We start from the raw sequence: 20736 nt of genomic DNA on the forward strand, positions 1-20736 counted from the left end.
CAGTTGAAAAGGAGAAAAGGAACAAACTGGGTAATTGGAAGAGGAGATAGTCAGCATGTAGCTGTGTCTGAGAACATGAGCTCCAAGGAGAAGCATTCAGCCCAAAGGGTGACTGCTGCAAAATACTGCAGTTGGTAACATCGCAGGGAAAAGCTTTCTTCTCCAGAATGCATATGCAGACTGCAGAAACATCTTTACCAGGTTTAGGAGTCAGGCTCTGCCTAACTTGTTGTTTGCAGAAACATCTGCTTGTCAACCCTTAAAACATCTTGCTTTGGATCTCACAAAGGATCTTTCTGAGGGACAGCAGCATTACGCCTGTACAACAACAAGCTGATAAAAGAGCATCCTCTAGAACAAGAACAACTGGAAACCACTTCGATACAGTCTCTTGCTAAGCAAGAACAATTACAACTTTTCAGCCTTTTCTTCCCATCTGCATACTTTCTTTTTGCCTCAGGACTATCAGAACACATCAGGACAGTCTGCCTCTGACAACTTGATCCACAACCGACCAAGCAGATGTGTTCAGATGTGCATCCACCTTAAAACTCAAAAACGACTTTGCTTCTACAGGCTAAAGAAATGCAAGCAGTTTCACACCACGCCTGTGTGCACATCTCAAGTGGATGGTAAGAGCCAAGGAGCAGAGAAGTGACTATTTTTAACTAGACATAAAGATACAGGATAAGTATCCAAAGAAGATTTTTGTCCTGATAAGTACATTATAACCTAAGAAATCTGAGACATCCCCATCTCTTAAAACTTCATTATTCTCTTTAAGAAGTGAAAATGAAAAACTGTTGTGATCACAGGCATGCTGATTGGAGAAAAACAGTTTTCTCATTAAGAAAGCACACTGAGGAAACTGTGCCCAAACTCTGGTCAGTCCGACACAAAAACAGCAGTCCTGGACTTCAGGAGTTCCTTTACCTGGTTACTGAATGTCAGCTGATGTCCTGACAAGGTCCACATAGTCTTGGCTTTAACCATGTCTTCTATCAAATGCAGACCAGGAACAATGTGCATCCTGCACAGATCTGCAGCAGCAGTGCCCTGTGGGGAGTAAAGGGCACACAGAGAAGGGAAACCGTACGCTCTTTCAAAAACTTCATTTAATTCAAGAGCCCTAACACTACTATAACAGAAAAGCTTTGCATATAATATTGAGCTTCCCTCTTCATTTTGCATCACTGGAGAAGCACTGTGGCAAACACAGAGAGATTGATTCATTTGAGAGTGATTTTAGAAGAATCCCCTGAAGAGAAACCTATGGGACCTGGACAGTTTTAAAACTATTCCCGCATGGCCAAGATTACAAGACTTGCCTAAGCTCTGCACACACAGTCTCTGTTTATGTTGGTCCATACAGGTGGCCTAATCTGCTGACTTTACCTTTGGTTTCTTCCTTTATTTTCTGGGTTTTCCATCACTAGTGATTTCTAAAGACAATCAGCTGTGGATGCTGACTTAGGTGGAACTAATCCTTCAGGAGCAGGTAGATTAGAAGGGTCTGTCTTCATCTATTTTCTACGATTACAGGAATTGCCACTATGGCCTCAGCACAGGATGGGCTTGTGCTAGTAGAAAGCTCTGCTCAACAAGGTATTAAGCAACTGCACAAAAACTACTGCAGTGAACAGAATTTAATTAAAATTAATAAAATCGTAACGTGACCCACAGGATCTACTTGAAGCCCAGAACTCTCACTCTTGTCCCTGCTCCCATAGGAGTTTTTTCTAGTCTTGTCATCTTTGCTTTCCCTATTAGTAAGATGAACTCCTCCTGAGAAGCTGACACTGTACCCATACCTAGGGCCATACCAAGGAACTGCCCCACATCCAACACCTTGATGCAGATCTCTGAACCTTCTGAAAACCCCCCACTAAAGCAGTTAAAAGCCACATAAATGTTTGAGAATGGTCACACAGGGAAGGTTGGAGCTTTAAACAAGCATGACCAGAAGAACTTAAACTTTTTGAAGTTACAGCTCCTGATGTTAAAAACAAAGGACTGTCAATAATGAAGGCAGAGATAGGAGTTTTAAAAATAATGCCAGGGACGTGACAGCCTCTGTGAGACTGCAGCTGAACAAGACAAAAAGCAGTCCTTACAAGGGATTGCTTCTCTTAATACTCTCTCATTCGTCATCAGTTTTTACAGGCTGCAGAACTCAGGCAGGGACAAATCTTAAGACAGCAAACATTTGCTAAAAGCAAGCAAACTTACGTTTAATTCCATTTTGTTATTAATTGGAAGAAGGGAAGGTACGAAGACAGTGAAAGGCCCGTATTTAGTCAGCAACACTGAACAACCAGAAACTGCAAAGAGTGACAATGCAGCAAAGTTACTCAGAAGTTACACAACTCCAGCCATAATTATTCTTCATGTTAACAGCACTATTCAATCTGCACATTTTCAGCAGCAGGCATGTAACTAGTACTTGCTTACATGGAACTAAAGGCAGCTTGGTACTGCTACCTTCTCACAGCTCAGCAAGTGGCTATTCATTTTAAGCATCTGACCACAAGATTGCTGAAGATTACAGGTGACTGGTCCACATCGAATCACTGCTGAAATGTGCAGACTGTTTAAAATATTTATGCTTCCCTGTGCTTACTGATCTACTCAACATGTTCTCTGTTTTTCACTTGAAACAACTCATTTTTGGGTGCCACCAGGATTAATGGAAACTATACACTTCTTGTGAAGATGCTGTGAACCCACAGTTGTCCATCTTCACTCTGTTGTCAGGCTCATCAACAAAGTTCCTATCAACAAAGGTTGCTTGTTATCAAGTCCTGCTGTGCTGGAGTTAGGAACCCAGAGCTCATAGTGCTCATATTGCAGATCAGTGTGGAAAATACACTTAAAAACAAGTATTGGCAGCTCTGGAATATGAGAGGGAGAAAATCCCATGATAGCTGAAGCTGAGCCTGCAGGTGACACTGAGGTGGAGACACTGCTGAGACACTGCAGGTGGAGGCACGCTGCTGGCTTGAGGAAAACAGGTTTGACTCACAGCCCAGAGCAAGTTCTCCTTTTTTCACCAGGGCTGTCAAATAACTAACACATCCACACCATTCTTTGCAGGTACCTCCTCAGTTCACAAGCCAAAACTGGTAATGTGAGTTGAGTTCAGAGATGCAGTGCATTTAATTTTGCAGGCCGTGAGCATGCACTGCCAAAGTCCTGTTATGATGAGAGGCTTTCAGCCTCTTGCTGACATACTTTGCCCCTCTCTCCCCCTGGCTTAATTCCCCAAACAAATTCAAAAGGCACTTACCAAACATCTTCCTGGCAACATTTAATTTCCCATTGAATATTCCATGAGAATTATGCTTGTTTATTTCACTCATGAGATCTCTGTAGCAGCTTCTCCCGTCTCCAATCTCCCCTTCTTTACACACGCAGCTAGAGACAAGAAGGAAAGCTAACTAAACGTTATGAAGAAGTTTTCACACCACTTTTGACAAATCTGAGTAGGACAAAAGTAGTATCTGCAACTGAAAGAGTAATTGCCACCTTAAGGTGTAATTCAGAGCTTAGTAATTACTGCCTCATCTAAGGGATGGGAAATAAAATGCAGGCCTCTGGATGGCAGATAGCTTTGGCCCTAACCAAAGATAAAGAAGATGCTTTCTCAGATGCAATCAACATCAAAACAGTCTTCTTTAGTGTTCAGGGTACAGATAGCCAGTGTATTTATTAATGCCTTTCTATCCTGTTATTCAGCCAGAATCAATCACTACAGCATCTGAAAATGTGTGGTAATTCACAAACCCCACAAAGCTAAGTGAAAATCTTGTGAACAGCTCTCGTGACCCCTGAGCGTCAGTGAGAAATACCGGCCCCAGCAACTGGTTAGCTTCAGGTTGCTATAGAATTAAGGAGGGCCTTAAACACTCTAATGACTTTTGCAGAAAAGTTTATCTGCATGTGAAAACATCCATCCTGATCCACACACCATAAGGTCATTGCTCAGAGATTACTTGAGATCGCTGGCCAATAACCAACGTTTTTTCCTGTTTGGGTTTTGTCCAAGCACCAGCTCTGCTCTCTGGTTTGGGGCCACCAGACCCCAAAGGGAGGTCTGACATCACTCCGGCCGCTGAGGGCTGAGCGCCAGTTGAAGTCAGGGGCTGTGCAGAACACGGAGTTCTGCCCTTTGCTGGCCTGTCTTCAGAGTAGAAAGCCATGGTTTCAGCTCTTCCCTGGAGCACACACACTTTTTTCGTAGGCCAAAAAATGGTCCTAGGTCTGCCATCATTTCTCATCTACAGGGTACCAATTTCTAAACATTTTGCTTGGGAGTATAAAATGAGATCTGGCATTTCTTCCCTCTCTTCTCTGTCATTCTGCAACTCCACTTCTTGCTTCTCATTTCAATCTCTGTTTCTTCAAAATGAAGCTAATCCGCACTTGATTTCCATTATAGCTGCAGAACAAGTTTTAAAAGCAATCCTTAAACTGGAATACCTGGGATTTCCATGGGAATTAATTTCACACTTAGAAGAGAAACCACAAAAATACGTCTGGCAGTCATTGGCAAATGAAGCACATTCTAATGAAGGAGGCCGTGCAATCATGCCAGGCTTGCAAACACAGGACGCCTAACGGAAGACAAAGCACTGATTACAGAGATTATTTCACCCTACAGAGAAAAAAAAAAAACAACCAGTCTGATTACAACATTGAAGGGGAGGAGAGCAGATCTGAGCTCACACAATGGTGAGATCACTGGGAGAACTTCCACACGGCCACCCTCCTTGCAGGCTGCTGGCACACCATTATCGCCCTTACCTTTCCTGGGCCATTGTAAATACAATTCGTTGAGGTTTCTGGGCAGCCTCCATTGTTATCAACACAGGGGTTTATGGGCTGGCAAACCCTCCCATCTCCTTGATATCCTTCTCTGCACGTACACTCATACTTTCTTGGACCAAGAAACTTACATACAGCAAAGGGGGAGCATGGAGAAGAAGTGCAGGGATCCTGAGCTGAAAATGAAGAGACGAGAGGTGTAAGAATATTTACATTTCTGTTTTCAATACAGAGCCTAATGATGCACAACGGAATGCCAGAAGCTAGTGGGAATGGAGGATAAGGGATTTATGTGATTAAGGTTCTACAGCTTCCCATGAAAATAAAATAGCTTCAGATAGCAGTTTGGATTGATTCTTTTTTTTCTAATTTGAAGAATTTGGATGACACATACTTCATACCACATACAGTAAAACAAATATAAGTGACAGAAAGAGGAGGCCTGGATTTACTCCTGAATTTTCATCGTATCTGAGGATATCTACAAGCCGAGTTCAGTCAGCAAGAATTGGAAAAAGCCAGTGAAAAGAGAGCTATTGCTCTTGCAGGGATTCCTAAAAACCAGGCTATTACACTTCTGCAGTGACCCCGTATTCATGGCGATCGCGTTTACCCACAGATGCTAGAGCAGGGGTGTTTTTTCAGGCAGAGGACCTATCATGTCTCTCACCTACGCAAGCACTGCCGCTTTTTCTGTAGCCCAGCTTGCAGTTACACATCGCAGTCCCATCTTTAACCACGCATTCACTGTTGGCTTCACACCTCACACCTCTGCAAAGGGGGAGCTCTGAAATCACACAGCAAAGAGTTGCCCTTTGAGCAAGCAGGGCACTGCTGGAAGACACAACTTACCTTACAAGATGCATGCAAATGCCATGGGAACGTGGCTTCTACAGGCCCAAGGTAGCATAAAAACCAGGGCTATAAGCAGCGATGGATTTGCAGCTTGGGCAGTGGGGTCCCACAAGGCTTGGAAGGAAGGGGTGATCTACCAAGTTTCCAGAGAAATCCCATCTCCTTTTGGGACACATGTATCCAGGCCCATCTTACAGTTACCTCTAACAGCCCCTCTTCAGCTAGTGGTGCGTTTACCTTGGTCACATCTGGGGCCAGTGTAGCCTCCATAGCAAGTGCAGCTTCTGTTCCCAGTGACACCGCTGTTGCATTCCCCATGCACACAGTCACACACTGAAAGGAAAGTCCAAGCAAACCTGGTCTTCAGCTTCTAGGCAATGTGAAGGGCTCCAGTCTCACATTGCCTATCTGCCTTGGAAATTGGCACCCTGATGACCCACCACTTATCCACAGCAAGTGTAACTTGTTTCAAAAGTAATGCCATGCCAATGTGGAAGGAAGCAGTGTTAAGATCTACTGTATGTGAGATCCAAGCATTGGGGTCATTCTGTGAGTGCAAGCACTGGGATCACACTTATATCATCTGTGTGGATACAAAGGAAACAGGAGATGGAAGGCTGCCCTGGTTGTAAACTGATTCAAAATGATGTATGTGAGTAACAGTATTTTCTGTATTAATTTGTAGGGACTGCAATATGAAGGAAGCTGAGAGACAATTGGAGCAGTGACAGGAATTTGAGAACAGCTGGGAAAGGAGCCTGTGTTGCTCCAGAGCATGTGGGACGTGAGGAAACTGAGATAGTTCTGGTAATGGGAGAGGGAGGGAGGCTTTACAATAGGAAGAATGGACTAATTTGAATGAAACACTGAGAATCATTTTATGTAATGGGACAGCATGAAGACAAAATGTCAGGACATCTGCTATTAAACACTGCCAGCTGTCATCCCCTCCTCTCAGCCAGCACCGTCCCTCACTCAGCTTCCCCTCTGCTTTACTTGCTCTCAGGTGTTTCTGTGAAGGTTTCAGTCTTCCTTACCTGACTGGCAGTCTGGGCCAAAACGGTTTTCGTCTCGACAGTTCTGGCAGGCAAAACCACTGTACTGCTCCTAGAAGGGGGCCATGATGTGACAGATGTTATTTTTCTACACCACTGCATTCCTCCAAACGTTGCCATAGCTCAAAGTATCTCCCCATTTCTGCTGTCCTCTGGCAGCCAAAGCCCTGCAGTGCTGGTGTACCACAGCCCACACAGAGGGGTAAACCCACACCCAGAGGGCAAAATATCAGAACTCAGATTGCCTCTGAGGAAACAATCTCTGGATCACAGATAAGAACATATCAACTGCTGATATCTCTCTGGAAAAGGAATTCACTGATGCTCATGGGGCATTAGGCATTGATTTTATAGGGATAGAGGACCTTAACTGTGTATTTTAATTGATATAGAAGTCCAAAATCAGCTTTTCTCAAAGAGGGGCTTGAGAGGCAGGGTTTTAGCTAGTCTCTTCACAATGCCATTAATTAAGGATGCTGTAAAAAGGGGGAAGTTTCAAGACTGTTCGGCCAATAATTTTAGAAACACTGCTTTATATGATTCACACACACAGCAGTTGTTCGTGCTTCTGTTGTATTAAGACTAGAACTGCAATGGAAAAAAACAACAAAATGAGCTTTCTTTTTAGCCTTTCTTCCTTATCTGGAGAGGGGGAGGAACTGCCTACCAAGGTGAAGTACATCCTTAGGAAGTACATCAGGGAATTGTATCTTTCAAGTCTGGTAAATGTGTGGCTCATCAAGAGGATCTCAGGGTTTCTTGCAGTCACAGGCAGACACTGATTATTTCAACTGATCAGAGGGGTAAATTCATGCAATTCTTTCTTAATTTCTTCCTAGAGATCCTTCTTAATGCCATAACTTCACCAACAGCGCCCTAGTGCTGGTGCAGACCACAATGGTCCTCCAGTTGAATCACAGACACTGATGCTGGAATAAAAGACTCTGCTAATGACCCTCCAAGCAGAAGACTGGCCTTCATCAAAGGCTGCAGCACAGACAGCGCTCTGCTCCCTCAAATGTGACAAACCCCCTCAGAACCCATTTGCTGACCTTGCAGATGCAGGTTCCATTTCGCTGCAGACCATCCAAGCATGTCCCATGACCACTGCAGGGATTTTCAGAGCCTCCTGGACATTCTAGCAGGTAAGAGGACAGATGAGGTTACATTGAAAAACCTAAACTGCATCCCTGGTTTTACCCCTTCTTTCCCTAGGCATTCTAGCTGTGCAAAAGCACAGTGGCTTCTTAACCAGCAAAGTCCTATAAGGGCTATTTGCACCTTGGGTTGGACTAACACACATATGGCACAAGAACTCCAGACCAGAGGGACACCAGAAAGAAATACCTTCCTCTTCCTTTGGAAACTTTCTTAAAGAGGAACAAAAACATCCCTTTCCAAAGCATTCTTTTTAAAGAAGAGACAAAAGGAAGTTCCAACAAAAGGGGTTATGTTACGTGCTAAATGTAAGCGGACGTAATCCACGTGAAGCAAAGAAATTGCTTCCCCATTATCTTTTAAACCTCCTAGACAGATAATGGAGACCACGTGAGTGCTTAGAAAGCAGGAACTGGAATCATGAGAATTAATCAACTCAAGGCATATTTAATGCCTCCTGTTGAAACTCTTTTTGACTTATTGAACAGCTGGAAGTATTACAGATGGATGAAAAACTTACCATAACACTCTGTACCCCAAAATCCTGGGCAGCACTTTTTCTCCTCAATTTCCTTCTTACATGTGCGATAGCACCCTGATAGGGACAGGGTATTTTCTCCTAACTTGACAGTGTACCTTAAAGAGAACAATCCAAGGTTCATGATTACCACACAAACACACCACACACTTGTTGCAGGGTTTCTCAGCAAGCACACTGCTGTGCTCTGAACTCTGAACGGAAGAGAACTCTTCCCTGCCCCAGTACACGCACATGGAATTTCCCCTCTGGTCACATCTTCCCTAGGGATGCCTGCTGACTTGTGCTCCAAAGACAGGCTGTAAGAATTCCGCCAGGGACTGGATGTGAGACAGGATCTGGGGAAGTCTGACGATATCCAGACATAAACTGCAGATGCCGAATGGTTAGATGGCATAGAGACAGAGTAATGCTCTCCAGAGTGACTTCGGATTCTACAGCTAAAATAAATTTGAAAGAATAAAGTTTCCTTGCAAGACTTGTTGCCTTTTATCTTTCATTAATGACTCCACAGTGGTATGCTGGAAATTTGCATTTAATAGATGTGTTCTTTCGCTGGGCTCTCTATGCCATCTAGGACATACCCCCTACATCCCTAAGAAGGAGCATTTTTCCCTTCATCCATTATCTTCAGGCAGAGGTAAGCCCTTGGTGGCAAACTGTCTCTTGCTCTGAGTGTGTGCTGGGCAGAACTGCACTTGGGTCTGTCCAACAACCCCCCCAACACCCAAACTGACAGCATTCACAAAAGCTGTCTGCACTTGGGTTATTCTCACACTTTAGTTTATTGTTGGCACAACATCTTTCCCCAAAAGGAACTTGGAAATTGGCTTTGAATTCCGCCTGGCTCCTGTATATGTCTGTAGTCACTGCACAACTGCTACAGATATTTTTAAACTGTTTCTACAAAATAGCCAATACAGACAACGGTAGACAATGGGGCTATATTGTATAACATTCTCTACTGAATAGATGTGCAAACAATAATCTATAGTGTTCCATTGTCTAAAAACTTATGGATACATTCAGTTTTTCTTCACCCTTTTCCTGCTAGATCCAAGCTATAGAAATGCTCAACAGAATAAGAGCAAGGAAGACAAGAATTAAGGTTAATTTTTTTTCCTTTTTTTTCCCCTCCTCCCTTTCTGCCTTAGTAAAGAAATTTTATCATAGAATTATGGAATGGCTTGGGTTGAAAAGGACCACAATGATCATCTTGTTTCAATACCCTGCTGTGTGCAGGTCACCAACCAGCAGCCCAGGCTGCCCAGAGCCACATCCAGCCTGGCCTTGAATGCCTGCAGGGATGGGGCATCCACAGCCTCCTTGGGCAACCTGTGCCAGTGCCTCACCGCCCTCTGGGTGAAAAACTTCCTCCTGATATCCAACCTAAACCTCCCCTGTCTCAGTTTAACACCATTCCCCTTGTCCTATCACCATCCACCATTGTAAACAGCTGTATCCCCTCCTGTTTATACACTCCCTTCAAAAACTGGAAGGGTACTGAGTATTTAGCTCAGTCAGTGAGTTCTGTTTTGTTTCTTTCCCAACTCTGTCCCCCATCCCATTGGGAGGGGAATTTGTGGTACTGGGCTGCTGCCAGGTTAAACCACAGCAGTCTGAAATGGGTTTCTACAGACCTCTACAGAGTACACAGAGCTCTGTTTAGTTCCTACATCACAGTCAGAAAACTCAGGTTGTTCAGGGCAAGGTGGAGGTAATCACTGTGCAACTTATTTTTGGTATGTAGGACCTCAGACCATGACAAAGCCCCTGGGATTTGCAAGGAAATAAAAGCAACAATGGGGGCCATAAATCCATTTTGTGTATCTGAAATCAAAACTGCTTGGATTGTTAGAGCTCAAAAACCATACACATCACTGTTACCCCTTTGCATAGCAGGGCTAAACCAAAACCACGACTGCCTAGGGAGTGCCTTACCTGCATCCCCTCACAAATCCTTCGGTGGCCCTCATCCAGCCTTTGGGACAGGATGTCCTAGACATCACAGCACAAGATGTACATGCTGTGCTTGAGGTAAATGTCATCTTCACATTGCATTTCATTGATTTTAACTTGGAAAAAAAAAAACAAAAAAACAAAGCAGAACAAAAATGAAATAAGTTCAAAACTGAGTGGTTTTCATATTGACAACTATTAGTATCTTCGTCAGCACTGCATCATTCTTTTTGCAACCAAGAAGATCAGGGAGGAGACTTGGATAATAAATATGGCTGGTGATAAATTCAGCATAAGTACCTCCACCTAACCAGAACAACTTCTCCTTAGGGGCTCAGGCATCCTCGCAGGGTTTTTCCATACCCTTGTACCCACCAGCTCTGCTCCTCCAAAAGAAATGCAGCCAGAGCAGATGAGAAAAATACAGCCTCACAGAGAGCAGGCATCACTGCATGCCAGCTTGTCACTGAAGCTCACAGATGACTCTCCTCAAATTCCTAAACAACTTGAGCCAAGCAACTGCAGAAGAGACGTCTTTGCTCATTTTAAAAAGAGAAAATGTTCACCTCTGATGATGGCAGGGAAAAGCTGGGAGGCAGGAGTTCTGTTTGTCCCAAAAGCTCATCAGTTGGAAAAAAAACACAACTCTCCTCAAATGTACCTCTACAGGCACTGTATTTTCTAAAAATAAAAATATTAGATCAGATTCTGGGAGGAGATCTCAATCTGGGATATTTTTCTAAAGCCAATCCTGAACAACGCCGTTAGCTCAGCAGCTCTCCTGTTGTCCAGAACACCCTGTTTTGGGTTCCCACCAGCAACCCCAGTCCAGCTCTGCTTCCTTTGAACCTGAGTAAGCCCAACTGCATACGTTTGCCTCAGAACAAAGGAGGAAGTCCACAGCTTCCCATTCCCATCTTTATCAGCAGCCCAGGAAGGCCCTCCCATATGATAGCCAACAGACCCTGTCAGGAAAACCTCCTGAGAGATAACCCTGGAGTCCCAGCTCTGCAGGGACATCTCTGCACAACAGTTTCCTGACTGACACACGTTCCCTCTGCCTGGAGCTGCTGACCTTTTCCTGCCTTCCTGGAGTTACCTGCAGCCATCCGTGCAGAGATGCTCCCAGCAAACCAGCCAACTCTTGTGATGGTCCCTCATGTGGATATCATTTCTAGTTGTGCATCTGGGACACTCCTTGCTGAGCTTTAATAACCACTTCCTTTGGAAGGACTCCCTTCCCTGCATTATAAATAGCTTGAAAACAATCTGAGATCCTCTAGATTCATCTCCCCATTCCCTGTGACCCAAAGCTTCACTAACTCTATCCAGCAGGATAGAGGTCAGCTTTGCCATTCCTTATGTTTCTACCCTACAGGCACACAGTGTAGCCAGAAATCTCACATCTTTTATGGAGCAAAACTAAGACAGTCACTACAGATGGGTAAACGAGGAGCTAATTCTGGAGTACTCTGCCTCCAACGATCAGTGGTGCCATTAATGGGGCAGGAAAGGAACAGCTCAAAATAGGGGATTTTAGCACAAAGTAGGACTCCAGATTAAAGCTCAGCTTTTGAGAGAATCCAGATGAACTCAGACACCCAGTTCTAGCAGAATTGTGCATCCGGTCCCTTCAAATCCCACCCTCAGCCTTCGCTCAGGCAATGCCTCAGGAAAAGGAGAAGGGAGAAGCTTAAGGAGGAAACGCAGATGGATGCCTTACTACATGAGATGCTCTTTCACTGTCAGAACTTCCCCACAAACCCTTATCAGGTGTCTGAGCCTCCCCATCTACATTAAAAAGCCCACACAAAGAGTAAAGCACAAGGCATTACATTAAAGCCCTCCAATCTTCTCTCTCATCTTTACTTCCAGGTATCAGGAGCTGGCTGTCAGCACACCTGGGCCACTAAACCTGTTCTCTGCCACACATTCAATTTTTTTTCTGTCCAGCATTGGCACCCCATTTCTAAACAGAGAAGGATGCTGTGAGAGGAGCACCTTCTTACCCAGTGGCACCTGTAAGTATTTGCAGTTCGTTTTCAGAATAAAACAAAGGCCTCTAAGGCATGACAGTTGCCATGGAATCCCCCCACCCTAAATTCCTAGGACACTTGGTGAAGCTTAGGCAGCTTTCCAGTAAGACCTTCCCCTTTTTGGAAGAAAATATGCCCATGTCAGCAGCAACCAGCAGGAGGAAAGAGGAAGAAAATAGCAGTGTGGAAAATGAAAAAAAAAATAAAATGTCCCTTCTTATTTGAGTGACAGAACTGATGAAGTAGTCATTTTGCTCTGTTTGCTTTGTTTGGAAAGCAGAAGAAAGAATGGACAGACATAAAATCGGTGGTTTGGATGCTCAGGCTTTGGAGAGGATGAGAGGCAGGCTGCAGCTGCAGTCACAGGGCACTCCTGGGGCACAGCCTTGTGGAAAACAGCCATGCTGCTCCTCTGGCCTTATCTGTGACCACTCCTCCTAAGGCTGAAAACACTGGGGATGAAGCAGCAGGAGGGAACGTCTGCCTCTGTGTTGCAGCACGGCTGCCCATAGCACTGAGGACCCACGAAGCCCCTGGTGGCTGTGCCAGGGGAAGAAGGGGGTGAGGTGACAACAGGCACTGCTCCCATCAGATGAGGTGAGCCTGAACTGCACCACGCTTTGGGTGCAAAGCAAGCAAACAGGAAAGCTGGTGTTCTCAATCAGCTCCAAAAATAAAGGAGGCTTTTAGAGCTGTAGCCAAAAAAGGTTCATGGGCATGGAGCCCCTGCGCACACTGAGCAATGTCCTGCCAGGGCAGGATGGTTCTTTCTCACTGCACTCACTCACACGTATGTGCAGGAGCAACCGTGGTCCTCTGGGCTTCACTGAGACTCTTCTGAGCTTCTGGATGCTGCAGTGCTTCCTACACTTTTCTCTTTTACTTTCCAGGTGCTCATGTTTATTTTATTCAATTTCAAGAGATTTCAGTTCAATTTCAGTTTATACTGGGGACTTTTTTAAGGGCTATTTTTATTCCCTTCATTTTCTTATCACTTATCACTTCCTCTCAAATCGTAACACAAATCCTTCTGCAAGACAAAACTCCAAGGAAGAAAGAAAAACATATTTGGACTTCAGTGTTCGGCTCCAACAATCCTGGGAGCCAGTTCTGGAAACAGTCATTATCTAATGAATCACCAAGTTTCCAGTGCTTTTGCCCTTTACAAAACAAAGCTTCAGACATTTGCTTGAGTCACTACAGTCATATAACAAGTTCTCAGGTGCACTTCAGCTGAGCAGACCAGCGGCTCCTGGACATACCAATACTTTGCATTTGCCCAAGAAAAGTGCTTCTCAGCATGAGGACAAACAGCTCGGAGACACTTAAGACAAAGAGCCTTCCTCTCCTTCCCCTGCTACTTCTATTCTTCCTCCAGTATCACCTGGGACTGATCTCCCAACAGTGAAACTCTCCTGGTTCTCACATGTGCTGTATCTTCTGCAACTTATACCAAAGCCCAAATCAAGCTGACAGACCTGAGTTATCAAATCAGAGCTCTGAGATAACATCACTGGAAACCAGCTGCCACAAAGCCTCTCTTTTCTCTCTCAGTGACCCCTGCGAAGCTCCTGCAAGGCAACAGAAGGCTTCTGGTGGCACCTCAGCACTTCTCCAACAGTCACATTCTGTGGCCGTCCTGAGTGATCTGAGAAGACTTCAACAGACTCTTGATTTTCCTTGCTTCCCATTTTAGCTTTTCAAGAGTTTCTTCTCTCCCTCCAGGAGAAGGAAGCTTTTGGGAAAAGAGATCTGAAAGGTCATTTTTCCTAGAGTAAATAATCTGTTCAAGAGGTGATTATAAATATTTCACCTCTCTCTGAGCAGTCACTCATTACCCACATTTTAACTGCTTCACACACAGCCAGACACCTCAGGAATTATAGAAATCAACATCTCTTCAAAGTGAAGAGACCAACATTTCTGCTGGCAGCAGCTGAAGGAGCCCTGCCTCTGCATGCACTGCTGCACTGGAACCTGCCTGTCTGGAAATCATGCTGTCAGACCAACAGTGAGCACCAGTAGAGACACTTCTTCAAACCATACTTGTGCTCAAGTCACCATAATATCCTGGAAGTCTGAAAAGTTCACAAGGTTCTTACCTTATTTAAAAGCTTTTTAGCCATGTATGGCCCTTGAATTAGCCTATGAAAGTGCCATATACATAAACAGAAGCTTCTATCTAAATTTCTCACACTGAAGCATCTTTCCAGCACTCTGTCCTTTCCTAAGTCAGGTCTTCCAGACTCAGAATCATGTTAGCTCATCTGTGCACTCCCCTCAAAACTATCTGTCATTCAACACAAGGTAACCCTCCCACAGCTCAGATGCCCAAGGAAGAGGATTTCCAAATGCCTCACACAGCTTCAGACTTTGTAGGTCAGTCCATTCCTTCAACAGCATAAAAAAGACAAGGGCAGCAGGTGACACAAATACACATCAGAGTGAAGACCTTAGACATACAGAGGCATCCTACACTCCTAGCACTACAAGTGCTAAACACAAGAGTGGAAATAGAGAAATTGAAGGAAATCTTCCCACTGAAAGTATGTGGTTTTCTTCCTTGGGGAACTGCAAGGAAATGTACATGAAACAAATGTATTCTCCCTGCTGCACATCAACAGTTCAATGAGATTTTTGGAAGTGTTTTAGAAAACTCTCTAGGGGCACATATGGACCTGTGCTGAGAGATGCCTGAGGTACAGAAAATAGCAGAAGACAAAGATCCCCAGTGATGTTCTACACTGCATTCAGTGCTGATCATAAATACAAACTGAACCTGATAAAAAATTCAAGTAATTTGCTTTAACCTTAATGTTGGCTCTGACCTTTAGGCGATACATAGAATGGCCTGGGTTGAAAAAGACCACAATGATCATCCAGTTCCAACCCCCTGCTGTGTGCAGGTCGCCAACCAGCAGACCAGGCTGCCCAGAGCCACATCCAGCCTGGCCTTGAATGCCTGCAGGGATGGGGCATCCACAGCCTCCTTGGGCAACCTGTGCCAGTGCCTCACCACCTCTGGGTGAAAAACTTCCTCCTGATATCCAACCTAAACCTCCCCTGTCTCAGTTTAAACCATTCCCCCTTGTCCTATCACTACCCAACCCCATAAACAGTTGTTCCCTTCAAGTCCACCCATGAGCAAGGAATGTATTTTACAGGCTGAAAGTTCCTTTCTGCATGCTATTGTGCACCTAGCAAAATGCACATGAGAAACAGAGGTTGGAGAGGACTGTTCTGTAGCACACAAACGTTCATATGTGAAGGGCTGTTTGAGGAACATTTAAACAAAGGCAGGCAGACTTACCTTCGGAGTCTCGCAGTCGGCTGTGGGAATGAAGCACGCTGCTAAGAAGAAAAGCAGCAACCCAGGAGGATGCATTTTCATTCTTTTACAGGCAGGACCCTTTTCACAAAGGGGTGGTGGTGATAGAGGCTGCAGTTTCGGTAAGATAAGACCTCCTACGAGGAATCAGATCCAAGACAAAGCACAGGTTAGAAGTGAACAGAGTGAGAACATTTTCGCGTGGTGCTCCTTGGCTGCAAAGCCTTTGTACGTGGAATGACTCCTTCTGCTGTTACCCCTCAATCAGTGCTGCCTTTTTCTTTCTTTCTATTCTGTTTTTTTAATACACAAGCAGAACTCCTCACTGAAAGGTCTACTCAAAACAGGAACGACGACGGATTTCCTCTTACATATCAGTTCAAAACAGAAGGAAGGAAATCCTTAGTTTTCAACTAATTGGAATGAAAAGAGGTTAACTGTGTGCTTAACTGAAGGCAAATCCAAAGGGCAAAATTTAGATACCCCAAATTCATGAAGTTACAGCAATTTCATTTTACCAGTGACATTAGTATGTCCAGAACCTCTCCAGCAGAAGTACACCCAGTGATTGCCTGTCCCAGTGTGTGTGTGAACAAAGCAATGCAAGCATGAGTTGCACTTCAGAGCAGTAATACGAGCACATGCCACCAATCAGTGAAACACTTTGGGCAGCGTGTGATATTTATTTAGAGTTATTTCAGTTACTCAGCATGACCAACATCCCATTTGTAGATGCTATGCCAGCAGTAGCAAAATACGTTAGTCCCCAAAGACTCTGCTGACACTCTGATGAACTCAAGGAGCTCCCCCATAGCACTCAGAAGATGAAAATTCCTAAATGTGATTAAAAAATACAAAACTACCTGAGGTGCTGCCAGAAATGGAATTTCTCCTTTTGAATATTACGAACAACCACGGATTGATAACTGATTTTACGTGGCCGTTGTTTCCCACTGTACAGAGGAGCCTAAGGATTGCTTGTCCCGGTAGCAAATCCCCCCTGAGCAATGAGGTATCCTTTGGTTTTGAGCCATGAATAGTACAGGAAAGTGCATAATGATACCAGGATGGGAAGCAACTTTGAGTTTAGATTGAGCACGTTCGTATTTTCTCGTCCTCTGCGCAAACACACAGACATGCATGCTAAGACAGAAAGGATCTAAGAGCTGCTGTACTTACTAGTGCTGTTAATTGGGCTTTACGTCTTCCCCCATCCTACAGAGCAGCCAACATGACGAGGAGCAAGCAAGTTCTATACCCGAGCTGGCAGGAAGTACATGAGGCAGATGTACCAGCCCACGGCCCAGCCTGACAGCACTCGTCCTGTGGGAGGACAGCCCAACAAACCACAGCTCTGGGCAAGGCCAGGAGCCCCAAAACTGTCCTGTACTCTGTGGAGCAGTGAAATGAGCAGGAGGCAATGCAATGCATGCCAGTTCTGCTGGGATCAGAATTGCAAAGAGTCGTAGAATCACCAAGATTGGAAAAGACCTGTAAAGATCAGGCAATCCACTGTCAGTTGAGATATGCTTGTAGAAGGGGAGCGCTAGGATGGAGGCTGCCATGTGGATTTACAAGCACGGCACCAGGCTGCCCATGTGCACTGAGCAATGAGACTGCTCCTCCACTCCGTGCTACCTGTCAGGCACATGCAGCTAAAACAGGCAGCCTGCAGGGAACTCGCTGCTCGGCAGAGCTGTCTGTCACACAGGGGGTACGTTGGAAGTACTGGGCACCCACAGATAGACAAGCTTTCATGGTGAAGATAGCTTATCCTGAAGCACATGAGTACACTCTTCCTTTTTACCGAACCTCCAGCCTGATTTCTAATTGTGTGTTTTCCAAAGAAAAATGTTTCAGCAGTAAAAAGACACGCAAAGACTGTTTCTAAGGCTTTCCACTGCTGCCTATCATCTCTGTATCTGGCCTCGTGCACAGAAAAAATAAAAGGAAAGGAAAGCTTGGTGGAATCAGATAGGACACACAGTAATGAAAAGGCTCCCAGTCTCCTTACCTGATCATCATTCATGTTAAAGGCGTGTGATACAACAGCAGTACACAGCCTACAGCTGGGAACTCTTGAGGGGCGCCATTTTACAGCAGAAGGGCATAAAGCATAAAATCCAAAGGTCAGCTATCACCAGCTACTTTTCTGACCAAGTGGCAAAGGCAGCATGTTCCAGCCATTGGGTATGAACTGCTCAGATCACAACTGCTAGTTCTGCAACACCAAAAGCTGTGCCAACATTGCATCTGCATGACCCTGGGAATTAGTGTCAGGTGAAGCACTACCCAACTCCAAAAGAGTGGATGGCCAAAAGCTATTACCAATTATAGAATCACAGAATCTTAGAATGACTGAATGAATGCTCAGTTCGTTGTGGAACGATGCAGTGTGCTCACACAGGCAGTCCAGTTGCCAACACTGCCAGAGATGACACTGTGACAGGAAGGGGAAACAGCTGGGAGGAAGAAATACATATTAGTGCTGCATTTACTCTGATCCTTTTCTCTTCTGGCAAATACAGATCAGGAAAACACTAGATGCTAAGAAGAATTTATGTGAAAGGTATCCTGAGATCTGGCAGAAGCTAATGCTTCTAAACCATGCAGGATGTTCAGGGGAAATATCCAGGTCTGCATTAAGAACATCACTTACAAACAGGACCTGAGGAAATGGCTGTAAGTTGTACCAGAGGAGGTTTGGGTTGGACATGAGGAGAAACTTTTTCTGTCAGAGTGGTCATGCACTGCAATGGCTGCCCAGGGAGGTGGTGGAATTGCTGTCCCTGGCAGTGTTCAAGAGGCGTCTGGATGAGGAGCTGCGAGATCTGGTTTAGTGCTTGTGGTAGCAGTGGTGATGGGAGGATGGTTGGACAAGATGATCTTGCAAGTCGTTGTGATTCTATGATTCTGTGACTAGCAATTAAAGGAACTTGTGAAATGGGGCAAATGTAAAAAAGTTTGGTTCCAAAGCACGTCGTCTCTGTGACCTGACATTTCTTCCATGAACACCTTAACATTCAGAACTGAACAACCCTTCTGGTGAAAACTTCTCAATCTGTTCACAGAGGGAAAAAATAAATTAAAAATCCTGTGCTTGTGTGAAGGAAAGGATTCACACACAAACCCCTCCAGCCCTGCAGGGCCATGCATTTAAAATGCTGTGTCACCAGCCCTCTCCATGCAGTGTGCAGCCCTGGATAGCTTGGGCAATTTCCTGCGATTGAAATCTTCTGTTTGAGCAATCTTTCCTGAAATGAGAGAACCCAGAGAAATGGTTTGCCACCTAGCTGCCATACCACGCTGCTTCTCTGTGAGATGGCCCTTTGGTTATCTCAGTGGAATCTTGTTCCAGTCTTCTGGGAAAGCTAGCAAAGGTCTCTCCTGTCTGAATCAGAAGTGCATCAGGAGGCTGTGGGCCCTACAAGGCACTGAACAGGCCAAGCCACAAGTGCTTTGTGTAAGAACAGGGCTGGCTGTGCTGTACTCACTGAACACCCCACTGCTGCTGCACACAGTCCTGGAGTTTTATTTTTTTCTCTGTTGGCAAGTTGGAAGGAACAGGAATTGTGAAGATGCTGCTGGCCCTGTCCTACCTATCACTACCAACTCCAGGTTCCTTTCTGCATGCTTTTGCTGTGAAAGCCTGCTGTGTTGTTCCATCTCTTGGTTTTACTTTTTTTGCCTTCTCCATCTGGTAAGGAGTGCTCTGGGATTCTCCTGGGATTTAGCTTCTCATTTCCCCACAGCTATTTGATATGAGTTAGATATCATGATTCAGGATCTCAGGGAGCCAAATTGGGTTGTGAAGATAGGGAGAACGTGAAGCTCATGATATTAACAAGGTTCTGAGAAAAGCCTGAGGCCAGCTGCAACAAAAGCCCTCTGCAGATGCTCGAAGCTGTACTGCTAGCTGTAAACTAGGCACAGAGCTCATGAGTTCAGAGCTTAAATCTCTGACATAAGCAGGTGTCGTCTGAATCTCAGCACCTTCTCGCTGCAATGAGTTTCATACCCCCTTTTCCACATCCATTTTTAGCTCACAGGATTAGCGAATGTCCCTTCATTATCAGGTAGGCAGCAGGAAACAGAAGCTGGAAGTTCACCTGCTCTGAACTACTGTGCGCTTTTCCTTGTGGTGCTGCTTCTCCTGAGACCAGCTATGTCTGAAGATAAACCCCGTAGGAGTAAGCATCACCATCAGACACTGCATGCAAGAAGTGGCATTTTGTATTATTATTTGTTGTTGGTTGGTTTCTTTTTTAAAGTTCCCTATTAAAGTTGTCAAGAAAAAAAATTAAAAAGCTTGATATATCACTGTTCAGTACATCTACAGCCACCAGAGTGATGCTGGGAACAAAGCCTGCGACGAACATGGTGCAAGCAGGATAGGAGCATCTCATTCAATTTCCTTCTTTGTGAGATCCATTTACAACTTTCCAATTGCAGTAGAAGGGAAGTTGTACAACGTTTGGGCAGATCCTCAGCAGATGAGACAGAGCATAGCTGCATGGCTCTTCCTGGGCTGGCACACGCTACAACAGCTGGAAAGTCTCAGCTGGTTTGAGAAATTTTCTGGAAAAGTTGGTGCCTTCACATGCCAAATCCACTCCTAACTCAGTATCTGAATGTTGAACAGGACTTGAAAGTGCAACATATATGAATATAAAGGCTTACCAAAGAGAAACCAGTATGCAGGGCTTCACCACGCTCCTGCAGAAACAGAGGAGTAATCAGAACAGCTTTGCGTGACCAAAAGTGCTTACAAAGCTACTGACTTCACAGAACTTTCTGTGCAAGATAACTGCGGTCAGCTGGAAAACCTTCACAAATGGGAACAATCAGATCATTTATTAAGTCCAAATGGACAGATTTTAAGTTTTATATCTCTGTGAACTTAGTCACAATTGTGTTCCTGCTGGTAACATTGGAAAAACTGACTGCCCAAACTACAGAGCAAGCAGGAACTCTCCTTTGTTA

At 44.8% G+C, this 20736-nt stretch overlaps 1 protein-coding gene across 1 annotated transcript in view; it reads right to left on the minus strand.

The window, feature by feature from the left end:
• Positions 1-16104, minus strand: part of STAB1 (stabilin 1) — a 51107-nt gene extending 35003 nt beyond the window's left edge. The window contains exons 1-12 of the mRNA XM_042885524.1: positions 15736-16104; positions 10372-10505; positions 8413-8528; positions 7787-7872; positions 6717-6786; positions 5917-6012; positions 5495-5611; positions 4804-5000; positions 4480-4613; positions 3287-3414; positions 2230-2321; positions 934-1056 (exon numbers count right to left, since the gene is read on the minus strand). Of these exons, the coding sequence (XP_042741458.1) occupies positions 934-1056; positions 2230-2321; positions 3287-3414; positions 4480-4613; positions 4804-5000; positions 5495-5611; positions 5917-6012; positions 6717-6786; positions 7787-7872; positions 8413-8528; positions 10372-10505; positions 15736-15816 (1374 nt within the window). The 5' untranslated portion in view covers positions 15817-16104. The remainder of the gene's footprint in view (positions 1-933; positions 1057-2229; positions 2322-3286; positions 3415-4479; positions 4614-4803; positions 5001-5494; positions 5612-5916; positions 6013-6716; positions 6787-7786; positions 7873-8412; positions 8529-10371; positions 10506-15735) is intronic.
• Positions 16105-20736: the final 4632 nt, after the last annotated feature.

The sequence above is a fragment of the Lagopus leucura genome, unplaced genomic scaffold, assembly GCF_019238085.1.
Source record: "Lagopus leucura isolate 7727_CA_CO unplaced genomic scaffold, USGS_WTPT01 Super-Scaffold_100050, whole genome shotgun sequence".
Lineage (NCBI taxonomy): Eukaryota > Metazoa > Chordata > Aves > Galliformes > Phasianidae > Lagopus > Lagopus leucura.